At 39.1% G+C, this 24591-nt stretch overlaps 1 protein-coding gene across 3 annotated transcripts in view; it reads right to left on the bottom strand.

Annotated features, from left to right (window-relative positions):
• Positions 1–24591, bottom strand: part of stard9 (StAR-related lipid transfer (START) domain containing 9) — a 45436-nt gene that overhangs the window by 16544 nt on the left and 4301 nt on the right. For 2 of the 3 annotated variants that reach the window (XM_024268351.2, XM_024268365.2), the window contains exons 2-21: positions 24050–24119; positions 22310–22426; positions 9931–10047; positions 9825–9857; positions 9683–9744; positions 8275–8387; positions 7441–7583; positions 7284–7351; positions 6249–6346; positions 5900–6109; positions 5733–5830; positions 5590–5667; positions 5429–5506; positions 5148–5327; positions 3245–3296; positions 2966–3091; positions 2524–2606; positions 2388–2425; positions 579–766; positions 53–509 (exon numbers count right to left, since the gene is read on the bottom strand). In XM_024268351.2, the coding sequence (XP_024124119.1) occupies positions 53–509; positions 579–766; positions 2388–2425; positions 2524–2606; positions 2966–3091; positions 3245–3296; positions 5148–5327; positions 5429–5506; positions 5590–5667; positions 5733–5830; positions 5900–6109; positions 6249–6346; positions 7284–7351; positions 7441–7583; positions 8275–8387; positions 9683–9744; positions 9825–9857; positions 9931–10047; positions 22310–22426; positions 24050–24119 (2409 nt within the window). The remainder of the gene's footprint in view (positions 1–52; positions 510–578; positions 767–2387; positions 2426–2523; positions 2607–2965; positions 3092–3244; positions 3297–5147; positions 5328–5428; positions 5507–5589; positions 5668–5732; positions 5831–5899; positions 6110–6248; positions 6347–7283; positions 7352–7440; positions 7584–8274; positions 8388–9682; positions 9745–9824; positions 9858–9930; positions 10048–22309; positions 22427–24049; positions 24120–24591) is intronic. The other variant, XM_036210051.1, reaches the window with a different exon arrangement.

The following is a 24591-nucleotide window of genomic DNA, read 5'->3' as shown; positions in this document are numbered from 1 at the left end:
TTAAAATATTATCAGGAGTGGCTCTCTGTCAAACACAAACCTGTGAACTTACCTGAAGATAGGTGTGTTCTGCGGGTAGAGGCGGGACAACAGATCGGCTGAAAACGAGTGTCTTCGAGAAGACAGCGACTCTTCTCCGAGCTTTGAGGGGGATTCCAAATCCGGTCCTGGAGGAAGCTTTCTCTCCAGCTGCTGTAACTCTCTCTTAGCTTTTAGCAGATGCTGCTTGTTGGCTATTTTCTTCAGCTGATACTGCAGCCTTTTCCGATGGATGCGGCTCTGGGCGCGGCAGAGGGCATGATGTTTCAGCAGCTCATCCTGAACGGCCCTCTTCCTGGCTCTGGTCACCAGCGGCCGGTTTTCCTCGGCTTCCTGATCCGTGAACACGTGGGTCCGGAGTTTCTCCAGAAGTGGAGCGGGTAAGAGGTCCGCCTGGACTCCAGACTCCTGGGTGGTTATCTTCCCTGCCGTTGATAAACGGTGCTTCTCCTCAACTATCCACTGCTGAACTGAAAGATTAAAGTCGTGTTATTATGGGATGTCTTCACTTTGAATACAGGCAGAAAACGAGGACATACTCTCGCTGTGCTGCTGCCTGAGGTGGGCCTGATCCCTCTCCAGCTCTCTTTCCGCCCATCTCTGCTCAGCCTGGATGTCCTCCCTCAGACTCTCCACAAAGCGTTTCTGCTCCTCCACGCGCCGCCTCACCGCCGCCTCCTCAGTCAGAGTCAAACCGGCAACCTCCTGCTGCTCAGGCTCCAACTCTCTGACAGATAAATGATTGAGAAGGAATGTAATTATGTTAACATGTTCAGTAAGTAACTTACTTTAAGTAAATAGTCTGTAAATAGATAACAAGTACTGTTCAAAGTGTGTGTAGGAGGGGGGAGGGGCTAATAGCAACCAATAAAACATGCATGAAGTGTTGGCCTATTTCTGCAGAATAACTACATCCATGACTCAGAACTTCTATCAAATATGCATGCTGGGAGATTGAGCAAACACACACAAACACGTGTATGAACAAACACACACGAGCACGCAAATATGCATATATAGTCACACAAAAAGCATGCATCAGCCCACACACGTATAGATACACAAATGCATACAGGAGCTGACACAAACACACAGAAGCACAGACACACGTGCACACAAAAACACGTTAGTGTACAAACACACACAAGTGCACACCAACACAGGCAAGCATGCACATAAAAATATACATATATATATATATATATACACGCACACACACACACAAAAGGCACACGTCAGCCCACACACACGTGCACATGTAAATACACAAAAGCACACAGGAGTACAGACACATCCAAACACTCGTGCATGAAAAGAGAAGCAAACACATGCACATGTGCAAACACACACAAGCACAAAGAGACACACATGCACACAACCAGAAATATACACACACAAACACTTGTAAACACACAGAAGCTCAAATGAGTGCACGCACAGACACTCATGAACACACACACACACACGAGTGCGCATACAATAACACAAGCACAATTGTAAACACAAAGAAGCTCACAGTGACATGTACACACACAAACACACCCCAGCAAATACAAAGAAACATATGCACAGAAGCACAGGTGCGCACACAAACACACACAAGCTCACCAACAACAGGATACACACAAAAACATGTACACATGCACAAGTGCACACACACATGAGCAAACACAAACATAAACACACAGAAGTGCAGATGAGTGCACACACAGACACAAGTGCACACACACACACAGAGAATAAGACATACAGAAGCACAAATGAGCATACACAGACACGCACACACAAGCCAACAAAAAGAAACTTACACAACCCCAAAAGGGCAAATGCACAGAAGCATACACGAGCTCACACACACACAAGCTCTCACACAAAAAACACTAACAAGTGCACACACAAAAACATACACACTTACGCAAAACACACAGACACGTGTGCATATTAACACACACAAGCTTTCACACAAAAAATACACATGTGCGTGTGGACAAACATTAAATCACAAACACACTCAAGAACACACAAAGAAACAGAAACACAAAGAAGTGCAGATGTGCAGAGATACACATGGGCAAACACACACAAGCACAAAAGAGTACCTGTAGCAAAAAGTAGTACACCTGAAGTTTATCTTATTAAATAAACTTGAGTATAAGTACAGCAAGTGTACAACAGACCATGTGTGTAAGATAGTACACACAAGTATACCTTCCTGGTGTTAGTGCAGCCTAATTCAACTTGCAGTACACATACAGTAAGTAAATAGACTACTTTTTGCTAAGGATACAGATACCCACAGATCTGCACAAACACAAACACACAACTACACCTAACTGTGGATTGTATACCTGTCATCCTGGTTGAGGGGCCAAACGCCTTCACTGACCTGAGAGCAGCAGAAGAATGATCCACTCACAATGTAAACATAGCATCAGTGTTGTGTGTCACAATCTGAGCGAACACCGTCAGGTGAGCAGCACCTACCCGCCTGCGCTCCCTCAGGACCGCCGCCTCTGCCGGGTGGTTGAAGCGGAACTTATGCACCCCTCCCAAGGTAATGACGGACCCTGGAGACAGACATGTTCAGAATCAGCGGGTCTGTCTGCAGCACTGATGAGACCACAGTGTGTGTGTGTGTGTGTGTGTGTGCGTGCACACTGCAGTGTGTGGTGACCATCTGCATCCCTGGGATATAAGAATACAGGAAGTGTACTTCTACCGGGTTATATCTGGTAATATCTTTGTGAGGAAGTGTGCAGATGGACGTGCACACTAACCTACTTCTGACATGAAAGAACGGAGGAATGTGGAGAGTACTGCAGAGTATTTCTTGCCCGGCAACAGGCTTTTCTTTTCTTTTTTTTCTCACGACATCAAAACGTTTCACAAACGGGGGTAAAAATCCGTCGGGGCAAACATGTCTGACCTTGAGCCAGTCTGCAGGGCTCGGTGACCTCTCTGTCGTTGAGCTGACAGACGCAGCCCGCCAGCGGTCTGAGCGTGACCACACCCCCGTGGTTTTCAATCTCACAGCTGGCACCGCCCTGCAGGACTATAAACAGAACTCAGAGATGCTGCTGCACATTTTGATTCACACCTGCTGCAGCGCTCCATGCATTATTTATCCAACTCTGCAGTCATAATTATTACTTAACACATATATGTGTATAAATAATATTTGTTTGACTTTACAGACGTCATTTACCTAGTTGTGGTTCTTCGATTTGGTCCTGATGTCCAATGTAGGTGACTCCTTCCTGTAACCAAACCATAAAAACATCAAAATGTTAGCTAGATTCTGTACAGACTCCTGAGAGTTCAAAGCTGATCTAAAGAAGACAATTTGACACATTTCTTCCCCAAAAACTGTTTTTTTTCTATTAAAATCTCTGTCTTACCTGTGAAAAAAACACAACTTTTTCCACAGGGATTAAAGTCTCTCTTATATGTTGTCAGGATCACATGTGTTCCCAGGTGGCAAAAGATCTTCACATGCCGGCAAACAGCGTAATTGTCAGGCCTGAAGGTACGCTCGTCATTGTCACAATCAGGACAACTAGAGCTCCCCCGAGTCGTAGCCTCAGATCTAAACGCCTCTTATCCGAGCGAGCTTCACTCCAGAAAGAAGACACACACACAGAAGGGGAGCTGACAGGACAGCGGGAAGGAAAGAGTCAAACGAGGAGACGATAGAAATGAACAGTTTCTTCAGGTTTTCTTGCAGAACGGGAAGAAATAGAAGCACTAGGAGGTTGGAAGGAATCTGGGTGAAGAAAGCGAAGATTTTAGTAAAGACAGAATCAGAAACATGAGGTTTATCATCTTTTAAACTATTTTAAAAGCGTTCCCTGTGGTATTTTAACTGTGATTATGGTGTTTTTAGCTACAAATAAAAAATGTATAGTTTTTTTAAGGACATAGCTTCTGCAGAGCAGCAGTAGTTCATTAGTTGTTGGCGGGACTGTTGGCTCAGCGCAAAAACTTATATTGTAAATAAAGAAGAGATGTTTGTTTTAATAAAAATATAAGCACATCATTTGCTAAAATAACATCATTCTGGATGTTCTTTTCAAGTCAAGTCAGCTTTATTTGTCAAATATGCTGAACACACAAGACACACAGCACAGATTAAATTCCTTTCCTCTCATCCCTCAGTTCAAACAGCAATACTAATTACATTAATTCTGACATTAGAACAGATTTTTACATGGACACAAGTGGAATAAAAGCCAGATCAGAATAAAAATGCATCAATAGGAATACTCTGACCGGTCAAAATTTCCTTCCGTTTGAGTTAGGTGGGTTATGCTGATTGGTGATTTGATCGTGGTACATGTAAACTATTTATTCTGATTGTTTGTCATTACTGTGTTGGCTTTTATATCATGTGTAGATGGTATGGTGCTCCAGAAGAGACTTCAGAGCGTGAACAGGACCAGCCGGCTCGTGTGAGCTGGCGGAGGCGGGTTTTGAACCGTGAGGTCCTGAAAAACCGTGCAAACGATCACATGAATTTGTGTTACCAGTTGTGTCCAGACAAAATAAAGGCTGACGCTATTCCCATGTATTTACGTGCGGCCAAGACTCACATTGCGACACTGCCCGTGTGGATTTTAGGTGCATCCAAGGCTAAAAGAGTAACTCTAACCCTTCCTCCGGGTAAGTGTGGCCAAGAACAAATCACTATTTAGAAAGCTGTGCGCAAACAGGCACTTAAAAACAACAATAATAATAGAAGAATGTTTAGAAGATCATCTCGCTCTATGCCGCAGTTTTGTCTCTGTCACTTCTTCTACGGCCGTTTACAATATTTTAGATAGTTCTACTCATGTCAAAATGATTCATTCTGATCAAACGTTTGTTATAATCAGATAAATGTTTTCAGGGTCCATGTGTTCAATTCTAAAAAAACATTTTGTACATGTAAATGCAGCTATAAATTGGTTGATTTTAACCTTATACAGTGTTCCCTTGCTATATCGCAGTTCATCTTTCACAGCTTCACTAATTTTTTTCAGTGCAATTTGCATGCATTTCAAATTCTTTTTTTTTTTTTTAATCTAAAATTGTATTAATTTTAGTATCATTTGACTTTTTTCAAGTCGTACCTTCAGGTGATAAAAGACGACTCTGGTGCTGAGAACGTCTCCACCCAGAGCGACCAGATGCGGCTGAAGGGAGCTGATGAGGAAGCCGGCGCGGTCTCTGTTGATGTCCACGCTGTACTGCTCCAGCAGTTCCTTCTTGTCTCTCCAGCTCTCCGACCAGTCTTTAGTCAGCTGCTCCACCTGTGAGGTAAACAACGACCAGGCGGAACACTCTTAGAACAGAATGAGAGCAGACAGACACTGGTTAGTTTAAAAACATTGGATTAGAGCTTGTGTGTCACCTTCAGTTCATTCTGGAGAACGATTTCAGAAAGACTCCCGTCCCGCTCGTCGCTCAGGGACGGACTGAGGTTACGCTGCTTTTGGTTTAAAGTGGAAAAAGTGTAAATGTGAAAACAGTGGAGTAGCATTATTTACTCAAAAATTAAGTGAGTCAGCAAACCATTTCAAAGCTGAGCAGCATGCTCTTCAGCCGGTCGATTTCTTCCCTCAATTCCCTGATCAGTCGAACATTCGGATCCTGCACACAAAGTCTGCATGAGATAACAACATCCAGGTCCAACATAGCCGTGTGCAGCCTCTGACCTCATTAACCCGCGGCTTGTTGACAATGTTCCTGGCATGTGCGGCGTATCGCAGCGTGCTGAGGGTCTCATTGTAGCAGTTCACTGAAGGTGAGACCGCTGGAACACAGAAGGACCGGTTACATCTGAGCTAATTCTAGAAAGTTGGAATCAGAATCTAATACTCACTAGCAACCATGATGGTCTTGGAGTTTCCACCCAGACTGTCCTTCAACAGCCAGGTCAGGACCGAGTCCCTGTAGGGAATGAAGCAGTGCCTCCTCCCACCTCCTCCTCCTCCTGACAGGGAGCTGCTGTGGCTCCCCACCATACTGCCGTCACCCTCAGAGGCCACACTGTTGATGCTCTGACAGCTGCTTGACATCTGGGAGTTCTGGGCTGAGGAGCCAAAGGAATCCCGGATGTGCAGGGAATGTAATCAGAACAGAGGAGACTGAGAGAAGCTGCAGGAGAGCATTTAACCTACATTCACATTAAACTGAGCTTTCCTCAGTGATAAAAAATACATTTTATTTACCAAGCGCAGAAATGACAATCCCCAGCGTGACGAGCGACTTGTTGATGTTGGAGCCCTCTGTCAGTCTGTCTCTGCTGTAGTTGGGATCTGCTCGCTCACTGTCAGGAACATGACAACTACATTAGCTTCCTGCCATGTGATTCAAAAGGGTTCTCAGTGGTCTTTTATAAATAATTATACCGTTTTAAGTAGGACTGCCACAATTAGTCAATTAGGCATGACTATGTTGAGTATTAAAATAGTCGACGAATAATTTGATAGTTGATTAGCCGCTTTTTTAATATAAAAACTACGGTGCGAGCTTTCTAATGCTGCATCCTGGACATGGACAGTAGTGGTAATCCGGGTCCGTAGTGATGTCAACGTTGTACGTGAGTATGACAGCGCTGAAGAGGGATCGTCATCTAGGTAAGGTAAGCTAAGCTAACATTAGCGCGAACTTATTGGCTAAAAGTTTTCTGTGCATCCCTGCAAACTCTACCCCATTAGAGTGAAATGTCTCCACTGAGGGGAACATCTGCTCTCAAAAGAGATCAAATCTTTCTGCAAGACATAGATGAAAACTGTCCTTTGGCTAATTCTGGCTTTTTTAAAACCATGTGTTTCATGTTGTTTTATTGTGTGGTTTTCTTTTAAATTGCATCATCCCCTTTGAAATAAATGAAATAAATAAATAATAAATCTGCTCCTGATTCACAACGATTTAAATAAGAAACAACCGAATAAAGGAGATTTTACGTTTAATTTTCCTAATATTTGTCCTTCATCAGAAAAATGCCACAAAACGAAGTGGAGTGGGTCTTTAAAACTTACAATATAAAAAGTACTTCCTAACATCCACTAGGGGGCACTTTAAATCGGGGCTTAATATTTTATTTTAAGTATCACAAGAGGGTGAAAGGTGGTTTGGGATTTTATTAAAACTTTTGTGTTTTCTTTAAATTGTAAAGCAGCTTGAGCTACTTCAGTATGAGAACCGCTTTTCATAAATAAAGTTGATTTGATTTGATAACAACAATTAAAAACAGATCTAACCTTCCAGCTAAGTCCACCAGGTTGATCTTGCTGACGGTCTCTGAAGGAAGGTTGTTTTCTAGAATTGCCTGTAGAACAAAAAAAAAAAAAAACAATAAAAAGCTAAAAACTGAAGCTTTATAATCATGGGATGAGAGTTTCTAAGAAACAGCATTACCTGTGTGTACTGGATGGTAAAGATGGCATGGGATCGGCTGCTGGCATCGTGGTTGTGAGTGGCCGCCGTGATCCGGTTGGCGATGCCTTCCTCCAGAAGCTCCATGGCCTGCTTGCAGTCAGAGACCACATGCTGTGACAGATCTGTGTAAAAGAACAAACTGAGTGAAAACATTGTGAAAGGGACATGTTTTGATGGAAAATAACAATAAAATGGTTAAAGTGTTAAGCATTTTGGGGGATAAATGAGTGCAGAGGACAAACAAGCTCTTGTTTTAGGACAAGGAGCTGCAACAAATATCCAAGGAGGAGGGGGAGAGCTGTGTGTGGGGGGGAAGCGACCTCCTTGGACCGCATGGAAATGACTTCACTTCCTCTGGTCGACTGGGATTTCTTGCTGATGCAGACAATGAGTGGATGTGGGGCTTTAAACTCACAGGAGAAGACCAATGAGAGGAAAAAGAAGAGAGGCGCTCAAGTAGGAAGCTGGGGAGTCGGTTGTTTTAACAGAGATTCTCAGGTTATCGCAGGATTCTGCTCCTAAAAAATCTTTAAAGGTTCATGTTGAAGACGTTTCGCTGCTCGAAACCTTTAAAGATAAAAGACGTTAAAAAGATGCTAAAGTGTTAATCTTATTTTATTTTTCCCAAAAAACTCCTCCTTAAATTATTAAAGCAAACTCCAAGTAAAGGTTAAACTGACGGAGAATGTTTGACTGCAACAATAAATAAAATATCACTTATTTTAGAGCCAGTGCTGCAGAAAATATATATATTTTGGAGTTTAGCTCACAACACGCCTGCAAATGCGATACCCGAGCGCAGAAAAGGCTCACCTTGCACGTAAGGTCCTTTTTCTGGATGCTCTCGGACTCTCAGCGAGGGTCTGTTTTTCTGCTCGCCTCCTCTCAGCAGGTCTCGCACGCGCTCATTGTAGATCTCCAGGAAGCTGCAGGATCAGACGACAGCCTCAGCTTATACAGTGTTTGATAAAGTCCTTCCTAGCAACCACAACTTATTAAGAAAATAAATAATAGACTTATAAAACGAAGAATAAACAAGAACTTTCTATATTGTGCAAACATAACATTGTTAGAATGTAAAAAAGGCTCCTTACTAAGGTTCATATATGAATTTACCTACATTAAAAGAACTTTACATTTAAGACTTATTTTTTGTGCCTTTTTATTAAGTGTTTTCTTTTAAGAATGTATACTGCTAAAAAGAATAAAGGGAAGACTACAAAAACGCATCTTATACCTGAATGAATGAAAGGTTCTTTTCAAATAATTTATTCTTGACATTGATGTATGTTCTGACAACACAACACAAAAATATTAATGGAAATTGAATATATTAGTCTGGATGTGAAATCATACTGAAAATTAAGGTGGAAAAACACTACAGACTGATCCGACTTTGACTTAATGTCTTTGAAAGTAATCAAAAAGAGGCTCAGTTGTGGGCGTGGCCTCCTTTTTCCCTGCAACATCTGGGTATGCTTCTGATGTTTCAGCAGATGATCTCCTGGTGGATCTCCTCTTAGACCTGGACCAAAGCATCCACGACTCCTGGACAGTCTGTTTGTGGAACCTGGGATTAGATGTGATGTCCCAAATGTGCTCAGTTGGATTCAGGTCTGGCGAACGGGCATTGTTTTGAATTAGGAGGAACCCGAGCTTATGGTCTCAAAAAGGGTCTGAGAATCCCATCTCGGTACCTAAGGGTAGTGAGGCCACCCCAAACCATTACTGCCAAACCGTTGGACTATGTTGCAGCAGCAGAACTTTCTCCACGGCGTCTCCAGACTCTGATGTCTGTCATGTGCTCCATGTCTCAACCTGCTTTCATCCTGCTCTCTATTCTTTATCATCTATTCTTCATTTAGTTCTCCACTCCTCTGTTTGGTGCAGTGTGATTCATGTGTTGTTGATTCCAGGTGAGTTGTCTGTGCTCCTGTCCTTGGTAGTAGACCTTGCCTCCGTAGTATAATTTAAAAATTCATTATTTTTTTTCCTAAAAACTGCTAAAAATAATAATGGGGTTTAGTTTTATTGATTGTACTTATATTTTTAAAATGAAGGTATGTCATTTTTCTGCATCTTGAGTGATTTGTAGGTAGGATTTAGCTGCTTTAAATAAGCAAAAAGAGGAAAAGAACTTTTACTTTTAGATTTTACTTGCTTTAAGTTTTTAACATGTTTGAGTAAAAAAAAAAAGTAGTCCAACTTGATTTTTTCTTACCTGATTTCCACTCTGCTTGAGTTTTGTGAGTCCAGAAAAGCCTCTTCACCATGAAAAAGACCCTGTAAGTCAAAGATAACTGAGCTAAGTGCTGCATACCTAAAAACCTGAAATGTTTCTTTGCTGTTACCCAAACGCTTACCTGGCAAATACGAGGAGTTAAACCTGTGGAGTCCTGAGGAAAAACACAGAATTGTTTAAACTGACCGCCTCTCTAAACTCAGTGTGCGCTGCAGAAAACTCCTCACCGGTGTTCCCATCATTGTGTAAGTCTTCCCTGATCCTGTTTGGCCGTAAGCAAACAAGCAGACATTGTAGCCCTCTGACGCTCCGGAGAGAACGGACACTCCCAGGTCCTGAAACACCTGAGGAAACAACAGAGTCACACAAATGTCCACTGAGAAAAGGGATTTCCTGTAAGTCAGTGAGTGAAGGAACAAAGCAGATTTTTTATTTTAGAGTCAAAGATTTGTGGTGTAAACAGGATTCTGTTCTTCATAAATAAAACAAAGGCTACTTTTCTCATCTTTGGAAGGAAAAATGTACAAAATGCATAAATGTGAGACCAAAACCTTCAATATTAATATATTTCTAGGATGTTGAAATTAAAAACAAAACAGTAGAGCCTCTTTTTCACATTGACATCACTGCCAAACACTAAATTTAAGTTCACCCTTCTTGTGAGACTTGATTTAATATTGATTAATTTTTCTAATTTTCAAGTAAAAATCAACTTGTTTGGTTATGAAAATCTATTTTCACATAAATATTGGCAAAACTCAACAAAATATGCAAAATTTTGAATTCTAACATTAAAAACTAACAGAAGTTTTTGGCTTAAAAAAATCAGGAAATGACTTTAAAGTACAATAATTCACAAATTTGACAAAGAAATTTTGATTTTTTTTCAAGTAAAAATCAACTCAAAACCAATTTATTTACATTTTTATTCTCCTAATAGCTAAATAAAATCTCTGTTAGGTGAAGAAAACAGCATTGAGTGTAAATCCACAGTGCAAAGCTATTTTATCCTGCAGATTTTATTGTGGCACATACCATTCATCTCAACATCCCTGCGGACTAAAGCCTCCCCGTCCATAGCAACAATCCCCCCGCCCGCCTCTGACAGCGGTGCTCCCTCCCTGGACAGATATCCTTCAGGAGGCCCTCATCTGTTTGTCTTAAAAAGTACCACAGCTTTTCTGCCTGAAGACACTAGTAAAAGTGTGGCACTTTTGTATTTTTATAGAATTCTTACACCTAAATACTTGAAATAAGTTTTACAAAATGTAATAATTTGTGACTTGTCAAAACAAACGATTTTGTCCACATAACTTAAATGATGTTAAAATTAACATAAACCTCTTCGTTTTCTGTAGTTTGGTGTTTTAATGCAACTCCTGCAGCGTTTTGATGCATTTGTGTCTTATCACATCCAAACATGCAGCTTTATCAGAACTGACTGCTTAACGTGAATCTATAAAAGCTTAAGGCCTCCTCTCCCACAGTGAAAATTATAGTGAGCTTTTATAGTGCATGAGTCAGCCAACTGTGCTTGATGGCTTGTTTAAGTAACATAATGTCGAGGGAAAAAACACTTATTCCTTTTTTTGTGTTTAATTTCTGATAACAAAAAGAAACATGATCAGAACCAGCTCTACAGAATTTGTGGCCCCAAAACACAAATAAATCAGTCCACAGAAAGCATGGGCCTAATGGGGTCCAGCAACATGATCCAGACCAGACATCAGACGCAGCACATTCTCCTGCACAACCATAACACACGCTGGGATTAGGTCACCTTCTAGGAGATCTGGGTTGAGATTAAACCGTCGGATGGGTTCACAGCCGAGAAGAAGAATGGTCACAAAGCTTAAAGAACCAAACGTGCGAATGTTCTCAACAAAATGTTAACTAAAACATGATTTAAGAGGAAATAACGAGTCAATTTATGCTTGTGATTTGAAGAATATTGGTGTATGAGCAATTTTCACTTATTGAATCTTCCGATTATTCTTGTAGACTTTGATTAAAATCTGTTTTACCAGAGTAAACAAAGTTGCACAAAAGAAAAAAAAACACTTTTAGATAAAAACTGATAGGAGGAAAACTCCACAGCATGTGGTTGGCTGGTTCTGTGGCTCATTTGTCACTTAAAAATGAGATTAAGAGGGAATGAATTGTGCATTAAGCAGGAAAAAAAAATGCAAATGATCAAAGTCATTTTGCAACCAAAAAAATAAAACAATTGCCTCCTTTGTGCAAAATTATTTACTTTCCCAGTGGAGTTTAGGAAGTTTATTTAAGGCAATTTGAGCATTTGCTTTTATTTCTGTGGCACAAAATCTAAGAAGCTTAAGAACTGCAGTGGAAGTTCTTCTTTAGAGAGGTAAAAAGTTCAGAACTTAGAAAAAACAAAAGAAAAATCAAAGAGATCAATTGAAAGACCCTTTTCGAGCATCTTTTCAAGTGTTTTTCATCCATCCATCCATCCATCTTCTTGACCGCTTCTTCCCTTTCGGGGTCGCTGGAAGTGTTTTTCAGTGTTCTCTTTAATTATGATTATGTCCTCTTTAGCCAAAATTAAAAAAAAATCTGTTGTTTTCTAGAACATAGTTTGTGCAATTTACCTCCAAATTGTGGGTAGGTCTTTCAGGACAGGGGAACCCCACCCCCCTTAACCTTCTGTTGCTGAGAGCTCTCTGTTTACAAACTGTCCCTCTAGCTTACAGCCCTTCACACCCCAACATAATATTACCTGTACAACAAAAATGGAGAGAAATATTCCTGTTTTGAGCCAGATGTCAGTTCATACGACGTACATGGATCTAGTTGTCTACAACAGAGTTCGTCAAACTACGGCCCGAGGGCCGGATCTGGCCACCTCCACATTTGGCCCGTCCCTCCAAACACTTTCAGAGACCCATACAGTTTTTTTTTTTTTTTTAATCTGGCCAATCGAGACGTTAGACTATATATTGGTTTCATCTTTAAAATGTTTTTTTTTTGTAAAGATTAAAGAAATTCATTATTTAAATTTTGGCTATGTGTGGCTTTCTGGAAAACTATAAATAATTACGTTTTTGTTTGTTTTTATGAAGCCAATTTCCTCCAAAAGAGTCAATTTTTTGTTTTGTCCTCTGAGACTTCCTGTTGAAATTTGTTGCTTTTCTTTGTTTCTTCATCATTAATGTTTTGACGTATCTTTAAATCTTTACATAAATGGTCAGATTTTTCTGATTACCTTTCCTGAGGTCTACATTAAATCATTTCTTACAATCCATTGCAAAAAATGCAATTTTAAGATGAACTTTCTTTACGTCCTTCATCACCAGGAAGAACATGTTAAAAACTAATTTCCTCAGAGTGGGTCTTTCGCCACAAAGAGAACAGAAACTGGCGGACACAATACTTAAGGTGACTTCGAAATGACTGCATTTTTATCATTGTAACTCAATTGCTGGTTTCATTGTTGCAGTGGCCAAAGTGTGCAGTCCACTCAAGTCCAGACCACCTACTGTTGCCCTCCGACATCTTCACTGAAAGAAGGCTTAAACATGAAGACAAAAAGCAGCGCCACTCCTGTCTTGTCTTCATCCCGCTCTTCAAAAACAGACACAGACACTCTTCGCTCTCCAACACAGAGAATCAATACGGCCCTTGTTAAAGCTGACCCTTTTAAATTCCCTCTGTGGGGGCTACAACGAGGCCGAGGGTCCCGCCGGGCTAGGCAGAAAGGCAGGAACTTCACTCGGACTGTCCGCTTCGCTCGACCTGACAGCTTCTTTGCTTTTTGTGAAGCATTTCTAAGATTTTTTTTTTTTAGAAAACTATTTTCAATGAAATACAAAGAAACTGATGTAACTTTAAGCATTAAAAGATAGCAGATTATTTGAGAATTTCCAGGCAAGAAAAGTTCAAAATGAAAAGACGAATGTTATTTAAACCCTAAACTAAAAAATTCAACCTTACATTTGATTTAAATTTCTATCAAATCCCACTTTCACACTTTAAACAGCCTGCAGTCCTGGAGGATATGTTTGGACGAACAAAAGCAAGTCACTTCAGAAGCAGGTTGCATTTGCAGGTGTGGAGACTAAAATGAAGCAGGAGAAACAACCTCCAGACAAAGCTAAGCTGGTTGTAGTCCGGGAAACAAACGTGGAAGAAAGTAAACATCTCCTTGGACAGGAAGGCTCTTATCGCCAGCTTGTGTGCGCACGACAACACACGAGAACCAACGTTGCTGAGCGGAAACTCCATTTAAAAGACGAACAAAGACTCAACTTCCCTCTCAGAGAGTTAAACTGCAAAAACAACCTAGCAAAAATAAAAAATGAAGCAATTTGGGTTTTATTTCTAGGTAGGGTTACAGAGGTTACGTTCAGGAAAAGATCGTGCACATCACTACCTCCAAATCAATCATTATTTTAAACCAGTAAACAGAGAAATCAGAAAAATCTGACAATTTATATAAACATTAATGATAAAAAACAAAGAAAAGAAAAAACATTTAAGAGAAAGTCTTAGATGACAAAAGAAAAGTTGGACCCTTTCTGAGGAAATTAGCTTCATAAAAACAAACAAAAGAGTGCAGGAGATCCAGACCTTGATAAATATTGTTTATCCAGAATATTTATTCACAATTTTGGGGGATTTTTCTAGGCATAAATAGGCTCATATATTTGTTATTTTCCCAGTAAACACCAGTTGTCTTAACAACCGCTAGATGGCGCTGCATCTGAAGTTTTTGGTACTGACAGCGGCAGAAGAAGTATTGTCCAAAACAAACATGGAAGAGAATCTGATAGTTTTCCTCATAAACTTTAATATTTTTCTAATACAGATCAAGCGATTTGTATTCTTGTATTTCTTTCTTTCTTTATTTTTGTTTTTGCTATTTGTTCTGAAACGTCACACTTTTCTCCTATAAGTGCGACTTATATATGGTTTTCTTCTTGATTAGACATTTTTTTGTTCTTGCGACTTATACTCCCGAAAATACGGTAAACGTTTGACCTTTCAGGTTTTATATCAACAAAAACACCAAAACAAAAGATTTGATTCCCCGTCCCGGGAAAGGTGTCACCAATACACAACAAAGACACGAAACTGCATGTGAAAAGTGATCCCACTTCTTCCCCTCAAACTGTCCCGAACACAAACAAACAAAAAAACGGTGAAAGGCTTCGGAGCAAACAGCTGCAGAAGAGGCAAGGGTCGCTCGGTTCTCGTCCCACGCTTTCAAACTGGGTTAGACAAACACAACAGCTGGGCCCTGTGCAAAACCAAATGCCTTTGTTTAGACCGTGGAGACAACAAATAATTAAAAAAAAAAAAATGTCACAGGAGATCGTTTTCCTTCCTGCAAGGAATCCGAGTAACTAAATGAGATGTGAGGGAGAGAGACCTGAAAACAACGAGGACACGAGAGGCAGACGTCACATGCAGCCAAAAGGAGGCAGAGAGGAAGCTGTTTGGCTGCAGTTCAACAATGCTCTTGTCTGTCACACTTGGATTGAGTTTGTAGGTCATATTAGCATGGGAGGGGGGGTGGAGATGTGCATGCCACACAGATGGACCTCTCAGGCCTCTGTGTGCATGAGAATGAAGTGAAACCCCAGCAGTGCATTCAACTCTAGCTGTGCATTCCAGCTTCCAGCATGTGGTCCTGCAGCCACTGACCCCACGGCAAAAAAAGCTTTAAAAACAGACACGCTTAAACAGGAAAAAAGTTAGAAGAGCAAAAGTAGATAAAAGGAGCTGCATATTTTTAGACTTAAAAAAATATGTTTTTTTAGCTTTCCATCGTGAAATTTTAACATCAATTATTGATTACTACAGAACTATTGAAGCTAATCTTTGTTAATATCAATATAAAAGGGTTTTAGAGTGATTCAAAAACAGCTAAAAGTCCCATCCATCCATCTTCAGAACCGGCTGAATCTCTTTAGGGGTTGCTGGAGCCAACCCAGCTCCTGTTGGACGAAGGCGGGACACATCCTGGACAGGGTGCCAGTCCGTCACAGGACCACGCAACCACACATTCTCACCTACGGACAATTTGGAGTCACCGATTAACCTATGAAGCATGCATTTGGACTGTGAGAGGAAGTCGGAGTTCCTGGAGAAAACCCAAATACGCTCAGGGAGAACAGGAAAACTCCACACAAAAAGGGTCCATCTGGGATTTGAGCCAGCGCCTTCGTGCTGTGAGATAAGATCGTTAACCACTACACCACCATGCAGCCCCAGCCAAAAGTTTTAATCAACGAATAGAAAGGATGAATTCCCCAGATAAAGATTATAGCAGAAAACTTGCCATTAGGGCTGCCACGATTAGTCGACTAATCGACGACTAATCGACTATTAAAATAGTCGACGACTAATTTAATAGTCGATTAGTCGTTACTTTATATTAAATGGAGTCAGTGTAGTAAAGTTAAAAGTTATAATGGTGTTATGCTAGCTTATTGGACTATTTTGGCTTTTATTAAGGTTTTTTAGGCTATTTTGGAGTTTTTATTTCAGCTACATGCTAGCTGTCTTTGCTAACTTAGGCTTTTTTAGGCTAATTTGGCCTTTAACTCATATTTTAGTTGGCTATCAGCATCTTCAGCCATCGTCACTAGCATCTTTTGCGGCCAAATTCAGCTTACATTTCATCTATAATGATGCTAGTGTGAATATATATATATATATATATATATTTATATATAGTTTTTAGTTAGTTTAAAGTGAATGATGGTTAAGATTTGTGTTTTACATCAACTTTGTGCATGACCCGATTAGTCGACTAATCGGAAAAAATAATCGGTGATTAGTCGACTATTAAAATAATCGTTTGTGGCAGCCCTACTTGCCATGTGCGATATTAGTGACAAATATTACAATGATACGAATTGCGATACATGAGCAAAACAATTAATACATTTCCATTTCACTGCATCAGTTTTGAGTAGTAAAATAAATTCAACAGAACTTAAATTTTCCTCCTTTATTACAATTTCAGCCGTCGTTTTTGATGCGTGCATTGCACAGGTTGATATTGCGATAACGATAAATTTGTGATGTATTATGGAAGTCTACCGAGATATTAATATTGTTTTTGGATTCATAGTAAAGCAACATAAAAACTTTAAATGGAAAGACAAAACTGATTGTAATTTTTAAACATTTTAACATCAAAAAGATGTTTTAAAACTTTAAAGACAAACTCTAAACATAATTTGATAGATTGATTGACTAATTGATTTCAAGCATAGATTGTGAAAAATACAGAACAAAACACATTTTTTTAAACACATTACAGAAATAATGAAATGTATCGACAAGAAAATACAAAACAAACAAAAAAATAGACACACTTATGTCACATTTGATTCATTTGATATAATGATTATTAACTAAAGTCAAGTAGAGTTTAATTGATTGCTTAAAAACGAGTGGAAGAAGAAAATTTGTATAACCGCACCCTTGTAAAAGTGTTCCCAGTGGTCTTTTATCACAATTATGAAATATTTTTTGGCTAAAATTAAAAAAATGTGTGTCATTTTCTAGGACATAGTTTCTGCAAAGCGGCAAGAATTCAATTCACCTCTGAATTGTGGGCAAGACCATTGCCCCCCATAACTGAGAGCTTTCCGTTTACACCGGTGTTTCACAAAGTACACCAAAAAGCTAAAAAAAAAAAAAAAAAAAAAAAAAAAAAAAAAAAAAAAATTCTTGGGTGCATTTTTTGTAATATTTTAAGCACAAAAAATACACAATTTGAAGTTGCAGCTGTTTTTCCAAAAAGTTGGAATACTTTTCAATAATAATTTCCAACTAAATTAGTTGCAAATTTGCTCAGGTAGTTTTTCTTAAAATGCATGTAACCTCACACTTGTGAAAAAATTTGTTTGGAAACCTGACGTGAGGTTCCCGGCGCATGTGGGAGGAGCTACTGTCAAAAGTCCCCCCCCCCCCCCCTTATGAAAGACATGGAAGATGTGAGAAACTAGTACATTTATTCCGAAAAGCTCCACAAAGGCGTCGGAAAAACCACTTTTTGATGAGATAATGCTAGTATTCTGGTGAATCTAAATGTTTTTAGATCAGTGAAAATTAATCATCTTTTGCAGCACACCTGATCATCTCACGTGGCATGCTGGTTTACACACTCACTCGCTAGATTACACGTCAACCTCACATCCCCAACCTAACATTACCAGTGCAACAAAAATGGAAAGAAATGTTGGAGCTATCCAGACGTACAGTTTTGTGTGAGATACCAGCTCAGACGAGGAAAACAAAGACGTACATGGATCTAGTTGTCTACAAGTGGTTGGATCAGGGAGTTTGTGGCCGGCCCAGCATATTTTCTATGCAACAAATAATCTCTTTTTCCAACAGCATTTATTTATGAGCTTCTGATTCATGATTTGAATAGAGAAATAGTGCTGCCACAAACAATTATTTCAATAGTCGACTGATCACAGATTATTTTTTCTGATTAGTCAACTAATCAACAAAGTCGATGTAAGGCATACATCTAAACCATCATTCGCTATAAACTAACTAAAAATAAAGCCAATTAAGACCATAGTTTATTAAACTTTTAATTTATCGTGTCAATTCTTTTCTGGGATTAAAACAAGATTTAATCAAATGAGAGAGAGATAAGGAACGCACTTTCCATCAAACTCATTTGACAGGTGCCCCGCCCCTCAAGATGACGCAACAATTTAATATCAATTTTATATATAAAGGGTTTATAGGGTCAAAGGTCACCTGTCAAAATGAGTTTGACAGAAAGTATATTCCTTATCTCTCTAATGAAGTCGACATCTGAAACAAGGAAATATTGCATGCAACGTGCAATATTTAAGACTCTTTAAATTGCTCTTTTTGTACTTTTTATCATTCTATTTTGATACTTTTTGTATTTTTTAATCATTCTATTTTTATACCTTTTGTACTTTTTAGCGATATTGTTTCTGATGAGCATATTTTGTAATCTCTATACTATTTAAACTTGTACAGAAATCCCATTCCTCTTTAACCCAAACAGTGACTCTGAGAGTTTTGCACAAGAATTCCAATGTGTTTCATTGTACGTTTTTGCATATATGACAAATAAAAAACCTTTAACCTTGAAAGCACCAAAAACACCATGGAGTGCGTCTTTAAAAGTTATTTTAAAGACTTATTGCATGGTTCAAACATTGCATTACTTGAGGATCAGACGCCTTCATCCAATGATGCAACAAATGTGAAATATTATTGTGCAAAATTCAATTTAACCCCAAAAGGCTAAATATTAACCAAAAACACAAGTTCTTGAAAACAGCTATCATTCAAACTAATATAAACACATATCACAGGTGCTTCTGCTGCGTATGGACCAGGACTTCTAAGTGTATATATATGTCACTGGGTGTTTTGATTGTCTTTAACTCAGACCAGACTGAAATGTGCCTTTGGCGGGGGTCCAGCCATGTGTGGAGGGGGACTTAAACGCTCCCTCATGTGCAGAGCTCTACCTCCACTCACACAGACACTGTTCTCTTCCCCTCTGCAGCAGCACTGACACACAGACCCAGATCCACCGCATCCAGCTGCACTGACAGTCGCCAAAAGACAGCCGAGGAGGACGATGGAGGAGGGAGGGGAAAAACCCCAGCAAGCCGACTCCATCTGCAGATAAAAAAAAAGCCCCACCGTGCTTCCTGCCCAATCCCCAGCAGTGACGTCTTTACATGGACATTTCAGTAAAATATCACTTGTGAGGCAGCTCATAAGAACTGGACCCCTTTTCCATTTTCTTTACTGCCCCCCTCTAATTTCCTTTTCCCTCCAACTGTCATTAAGTCTTCATTTTAACTCTTTCACGTCCATCTTTGTTCCACAAAACTCAAGACTGTCGGCTATTCTCTGGTAACAGCTGGTTTCCATTACCGACTCTACCTGGCAGAGCCCTTCTCTTTGTGTTTACCCAAACTCTGCGATACATATAGCAAAATCTGAGGCTCCGCCCTGTAGCAGAGGCTGTTTTTTTCTGCATTTTGAGAGCTCGAACCAAAGATGGAAACCATCATAAGCGGGCTGGTGAAAGGCATCGGTGACGTATGGATATGTTTAACGGAGAACACAGAGATTATATGGGCAGGGGGGGGGGGAGCTGTAAGTGAAGGGAGCCCTGGAAAAGCAGGAGATCCAGTTTCTAGATTGTCTCCGGGGAAAACACAGCAAGACTGTTGTTCTGCTCAGAAAAAAAAAGTATGGCAGGCAAGAAGAAAGTTTGGAAGCAGGAAAATCTCACGCTGGTCAAAATAGCATCAGCTCATTAAACGGAAGAACATTTAAGGCAAACGTAGGGAGTATTTTTAACAGGATTTGTTTAATTAGAGGACAGCAAACGCTCCAGAGAAACTCGTGATAATCCCTGAAGTGTTAAATGAGACAATAGACAAGAGTGTTGATAAACATAATTGCAGAAAGCAAACTTTAATCTACTTTGACAGTAAATAAGTGGCTTTAATTTAAATTATGTCAAACAAATGCACCATTTTCTGCTTTTTTACATTGACATCACTCCTAAAATCTGCAATTGAAATACATTCAGGGATGAATTTTGATCATGATTCTGTTAAAAGGGGTCCATTCTTGAGATTCTGGAGCTGAGAAAGAGGTCAGATCTGACTCGAACAGCTTCGTCATTCCCTGTTGCTCTTTCGCCCACCCGGGGTCAATCAGAGGAATCCCTTACAGCCACCAAGCCGATCTGAGACAGTTCTGCTGGGACAGAACTCAAAGAGATGTCTGCAGCTTCACACAGGCTTGTTTTTCTCTCACGAAACGTTTCATGTCTTGATAAAACTGCCTTCTCTTGATCTGGAGTTCATCTTAGGCTCCAACAACACCCCCCAACCCCCAATCAAAGCAAGAAAAGATATCCAAATGCCCGATCCCTGCGAGGACATGAAAGCAAGCTGACTTCTGGGTAACAGATGGAGCCGATATCCTTTTCCCTCCCCGAGTGGCCATCTGTGTAAAAACACGCCCAACTCTTGTTGTGGTTTGTCCACTAGGACGGTGTTTCCTCCCGGTTGTTCCTTTGGAGGTTGTGTAGTTGGGGTCTCCACCCATCAACAACACAACTAAAGCAAAACAAGATTAAAAACTTCAAATGTTTAGGTGTCTAAATGAACCAGAACAAATTGGCGGTAATGGATGGTGTGCAATCCTCCATAACAAAAGATAAAGTCCTCAGATTTCACTGATCCTGCTTGTTTTAAAGGCCCACTCTGATGAAAATCATGTTTTTAACTTGTAGTTGTGGCATTTTTTTGATGAATACAAACATATATGAAGAAAATTAAGCTTAAAATTGCATATATGAGTATTTTTTATTCAAATTGTTGTTAATCAAGAGCAGACAAAAAATGCAGTTTTAAATTAAGTGTTTTTGTTGTGTTTTTATTTTGGCTAAAAATGGCCAAATCATATTGAAAAGACCACTTTTAAATAGATCAAAGGATGACTGGAGTTTGGAGTGGGTCTTTAATCCGGGTCCCAAAAACGATTAAAACCATGGAATTTATTAATTTGAAAATGATAATGATTTAATTTTGATATCTGAGCCCTAAAAATGGTGCTTGAATCTTCTCCGTTTCACATTTCATGTCAAAACTGTACATTTTCAACCGTGACAATTTTTGTTCAAACAATGTAAACAAACAGTCATGTAAATAAACAGTTGCTATGCACCAATATGCTGAACGGTACAAACTACAAACAACAAGATAAGAAGCTACAGTTTTGATAAAGTTTTCATAAAATGAGAATAAATCAATAAAATGGGAAATAGACTGAGAATTCTGTTTTAAGTTTTGACATGTGTGGCCTTAAAAAGGTCTTTAAAAGTCTTAAATTTGCCACAATTAGTCAGCTAATCAACAACTCATATACCACTAAAATAGTCGACGAGTCGATTAGTCGTTATTTTATATTATATGGAGTCCGACTGTAGTAAAGTTGAAAGTATAGAGGCATTACGCTAGCTTTTTGGACTATTTTGGCATTAATTACGTTTTTTAGGCTGTTTTGGAGTTTAGCTAGTATTTCAGCTACTTGTTAGCTATTTTGGCTATTTTTTTTTAGACTATTTTGGAGTTCAGCTAATTTTTCAGCTATATACTAGCTGTTTTGGTTAACATAGGCTTTTTTTATTTTTTCAAGCTAATTTGGCATTTAACTAATATTTTAGCGGGCTATCACCTTCACCGTTTTCAGCTATCAAGTTCAGCATCTTCAGCGGACAAATTCCCCTTTATCGCATTATCGTAGATAAGGCTAATGTGAATATATCTAGTTTTTAGTTAGTTTAAAGCTAATGATGGTTAGGATGTGTGCTTTATATCCACTTTGCGCATGACCTGATTAGTCGACTAATCAGAAAAAATAATCAATGATAGTCGTTTGTGGCAACACAAGTAGAAACCCTGTTTAATGTTTGGGATGAGATGCATGAGATGAGCCTCTTTTTAGGTCTTCACCTCAACAGTTCCATTGTCGTTTAAGAAATTACCTATTGATTAAAAATAAACAGGAAAGAAACCCATCAAGAAGGAAGTTTAACTCTACCTCCTCCTGCGAGGCGTATTGAGGCTCAGCAGGGTCCACCGACCAGTAGCAGTAGTCAAAGCAAAACTCCAAAAGTTTCTCCCTGGAATCGACCGCTCCCTCCGTCCGTCCATCCAACTTCAGGAAGAAATCAAACAGAAAAACTGATCAGTTTGCAAATATTTTATGAAATTGACACTTGTAATCACGTAATGAAGTCATAAAAAAAAACAGTTTATCTTTAAGAAATGTATTAATGTGTTTTTGGGACGACATAGAGATGAAATGCAAGCAAGTCTTTTCCGTTCATTAACCGGCTGTTTTCCAGCTTAGTGCACTGATACGAGCCACCGGTCTGCTTACGGGGAGGAAAGCATGAACTTTTGAGGAGCAGCAAACAGACTGGAAAACAAAACTGCTGCGTTTAATGGAAAGGCTCTTCAGGTTCAGTGATGCTGGGAGTCTTCTGGGATCTGTACGCTGAAGCATTTTAAATGACATTAACTTGTTAGCACAGGGAGGATGTTCAAAGGATCCCAACATTTATTAAATTTAAATCTACTTTGGGGGATTTAGTTTCTTCATTTATAGCTTTTATGCAACTTACTAACTAAATACATAGACTAATGTCTGAATAGACTCAACTTTTAATCACAAATAAAAAGGTTAATTTATTAGTTGTGGACAGGTGTTTTTTTAGATAGATAATAAGTTAAAACAGGTGTTATTATTACAGGTAATGAGTGGAAGACAGAAGATTCTCTTACAGAACTAAGTGACCAAATGCTTATTTTTCACCACAATCTACAAATAAATTCTTTAAAAATCAGAAAGTGTGATTTTTTTGGATTTTATTTTCTTATTTTGTCTCTCAAAGTTGAGGTATACCTATGATAAATATTACCGGCCTCTCTCATCTTTCTAAGATTTCTGTTCCTCAATTGGTGGTTCACTAAAAACATTTGCCCCACTGTATATTAATTTAGAATGTACTGTTTTCTTAACTTTTTTTATTCATTATGACAACTGTGAGAAAGAAAACATCTCTGTTTCATCATTTTTGTCAGATTTGTTGACCTACTTTCCAAAAATAATTATCCCCACAGGAGAACCATGGAGCCCGGATGTTCCTCCGTGGCTAAAAGAATGAAGTTCTCCTCGTCATTTCATTTGAAAAAGATTTTTAAAACTAAACTCGATCACAGACTTCCACATTAATAGCATCTATGTACACAAAGGAGAACAATAAATGTATGAGATACTAAAGAAATTGAGCTTAGTCTTGAACTTTTATGATTAGTTTTTAAATGCAAAATCTACATAAATGAAAACTAAGAGGTAAAATTTAAAGATTAATTTGTCATTTTTGTGCTTGAAACATTATATCTAAAAGGAGGAAATGTAGCTTTACAGAAGTTTTTTGTCTCAGACAAGTAAAAGATTAAAAAGTGTCATCTGTTGATCTCTAGAGGATAGGAAACGTAAAACATCTGCTCTGTTAAAGTCACAAGACTAAAGTCATTCAAGATTAAAGTTTGTGGTTGTTTTGCTTCTTATTAAAGTGGATTTTTGAAGAACTTCTATTGGGATATCTTGTGTGGGCTGTAGTTTATTGGTATGCCGGGGTCTTTAAATCCATGAGCTCAAGCAGGAAAAGGCTGACATGAAGTCGTAAACATCCTGTTGCTTCGTCAAACCCTCAGAGAGACTTACAAACGAACGAAACGCAAATGTGTTCAGCGGTTGTGCCTCCATACTCACCTTTAGGTTTCGGATCTTCACAAACTTATCATCTACCTGAACTGCAAGCCTCCCACCATCAAGGCTCTCCCTGTAAGACAAGACAAAAAGTTGTTTTAGATTCAATTAAATAATAAAAAAATTGCTTAAAAAAGGAGAATTAATTGCAGAGAGTAGGGCTGCCACAGTTAGTCGACTAATTGACTTTGAAAACAGTCGACGACTAATTTAATAGTCAAACAGTTGTTACTTTATACCATAAGGAGTCAGAGTGTAGTAAAATTCAGAGGTATAATGGCATTCTGCTAGCTTTTTGAACTATTTTGGCATTTATTAAGATTTTTAGGCTAATTTGGAGTTCAGCTAATATTTCAACTACATGCTAGCTATTTTGCCTAATTTAGGCCTTTTTTAGGCTACTTTGAAGCTTAGCTAATATTTACCTACATGCTTGGCTAATGTATGTTTTTTTTGTTTGTTTTTAAGGCTATTTTGGAGTTTAGCTCATTTTCAGCTGAATGCTAGCTGTTTTGAATAATTTAGGCTTTTTTGTTTTTTTAGTC

Source organism: Oryzias melastigma, linkage group LG22 (genome assembly GCF_002922805.2).
Source record: "Oryzias melastigma strain HK-1 linkage group LG22, ASM292280v2, whole genome shotgun sequence".
Classification (NCBI taxonomy): domain Eukaryota; kingdom Metazoa; phylum Chordata; class Actinopteri; order Beloniformes; family Adrianichthyidae; genus Oryzias; species Oryzias melastigma.
Note: the sequence above shows the minus strand (reverse complement) of the source record. Positions and strands in the feature narration are given on the sequence as shown.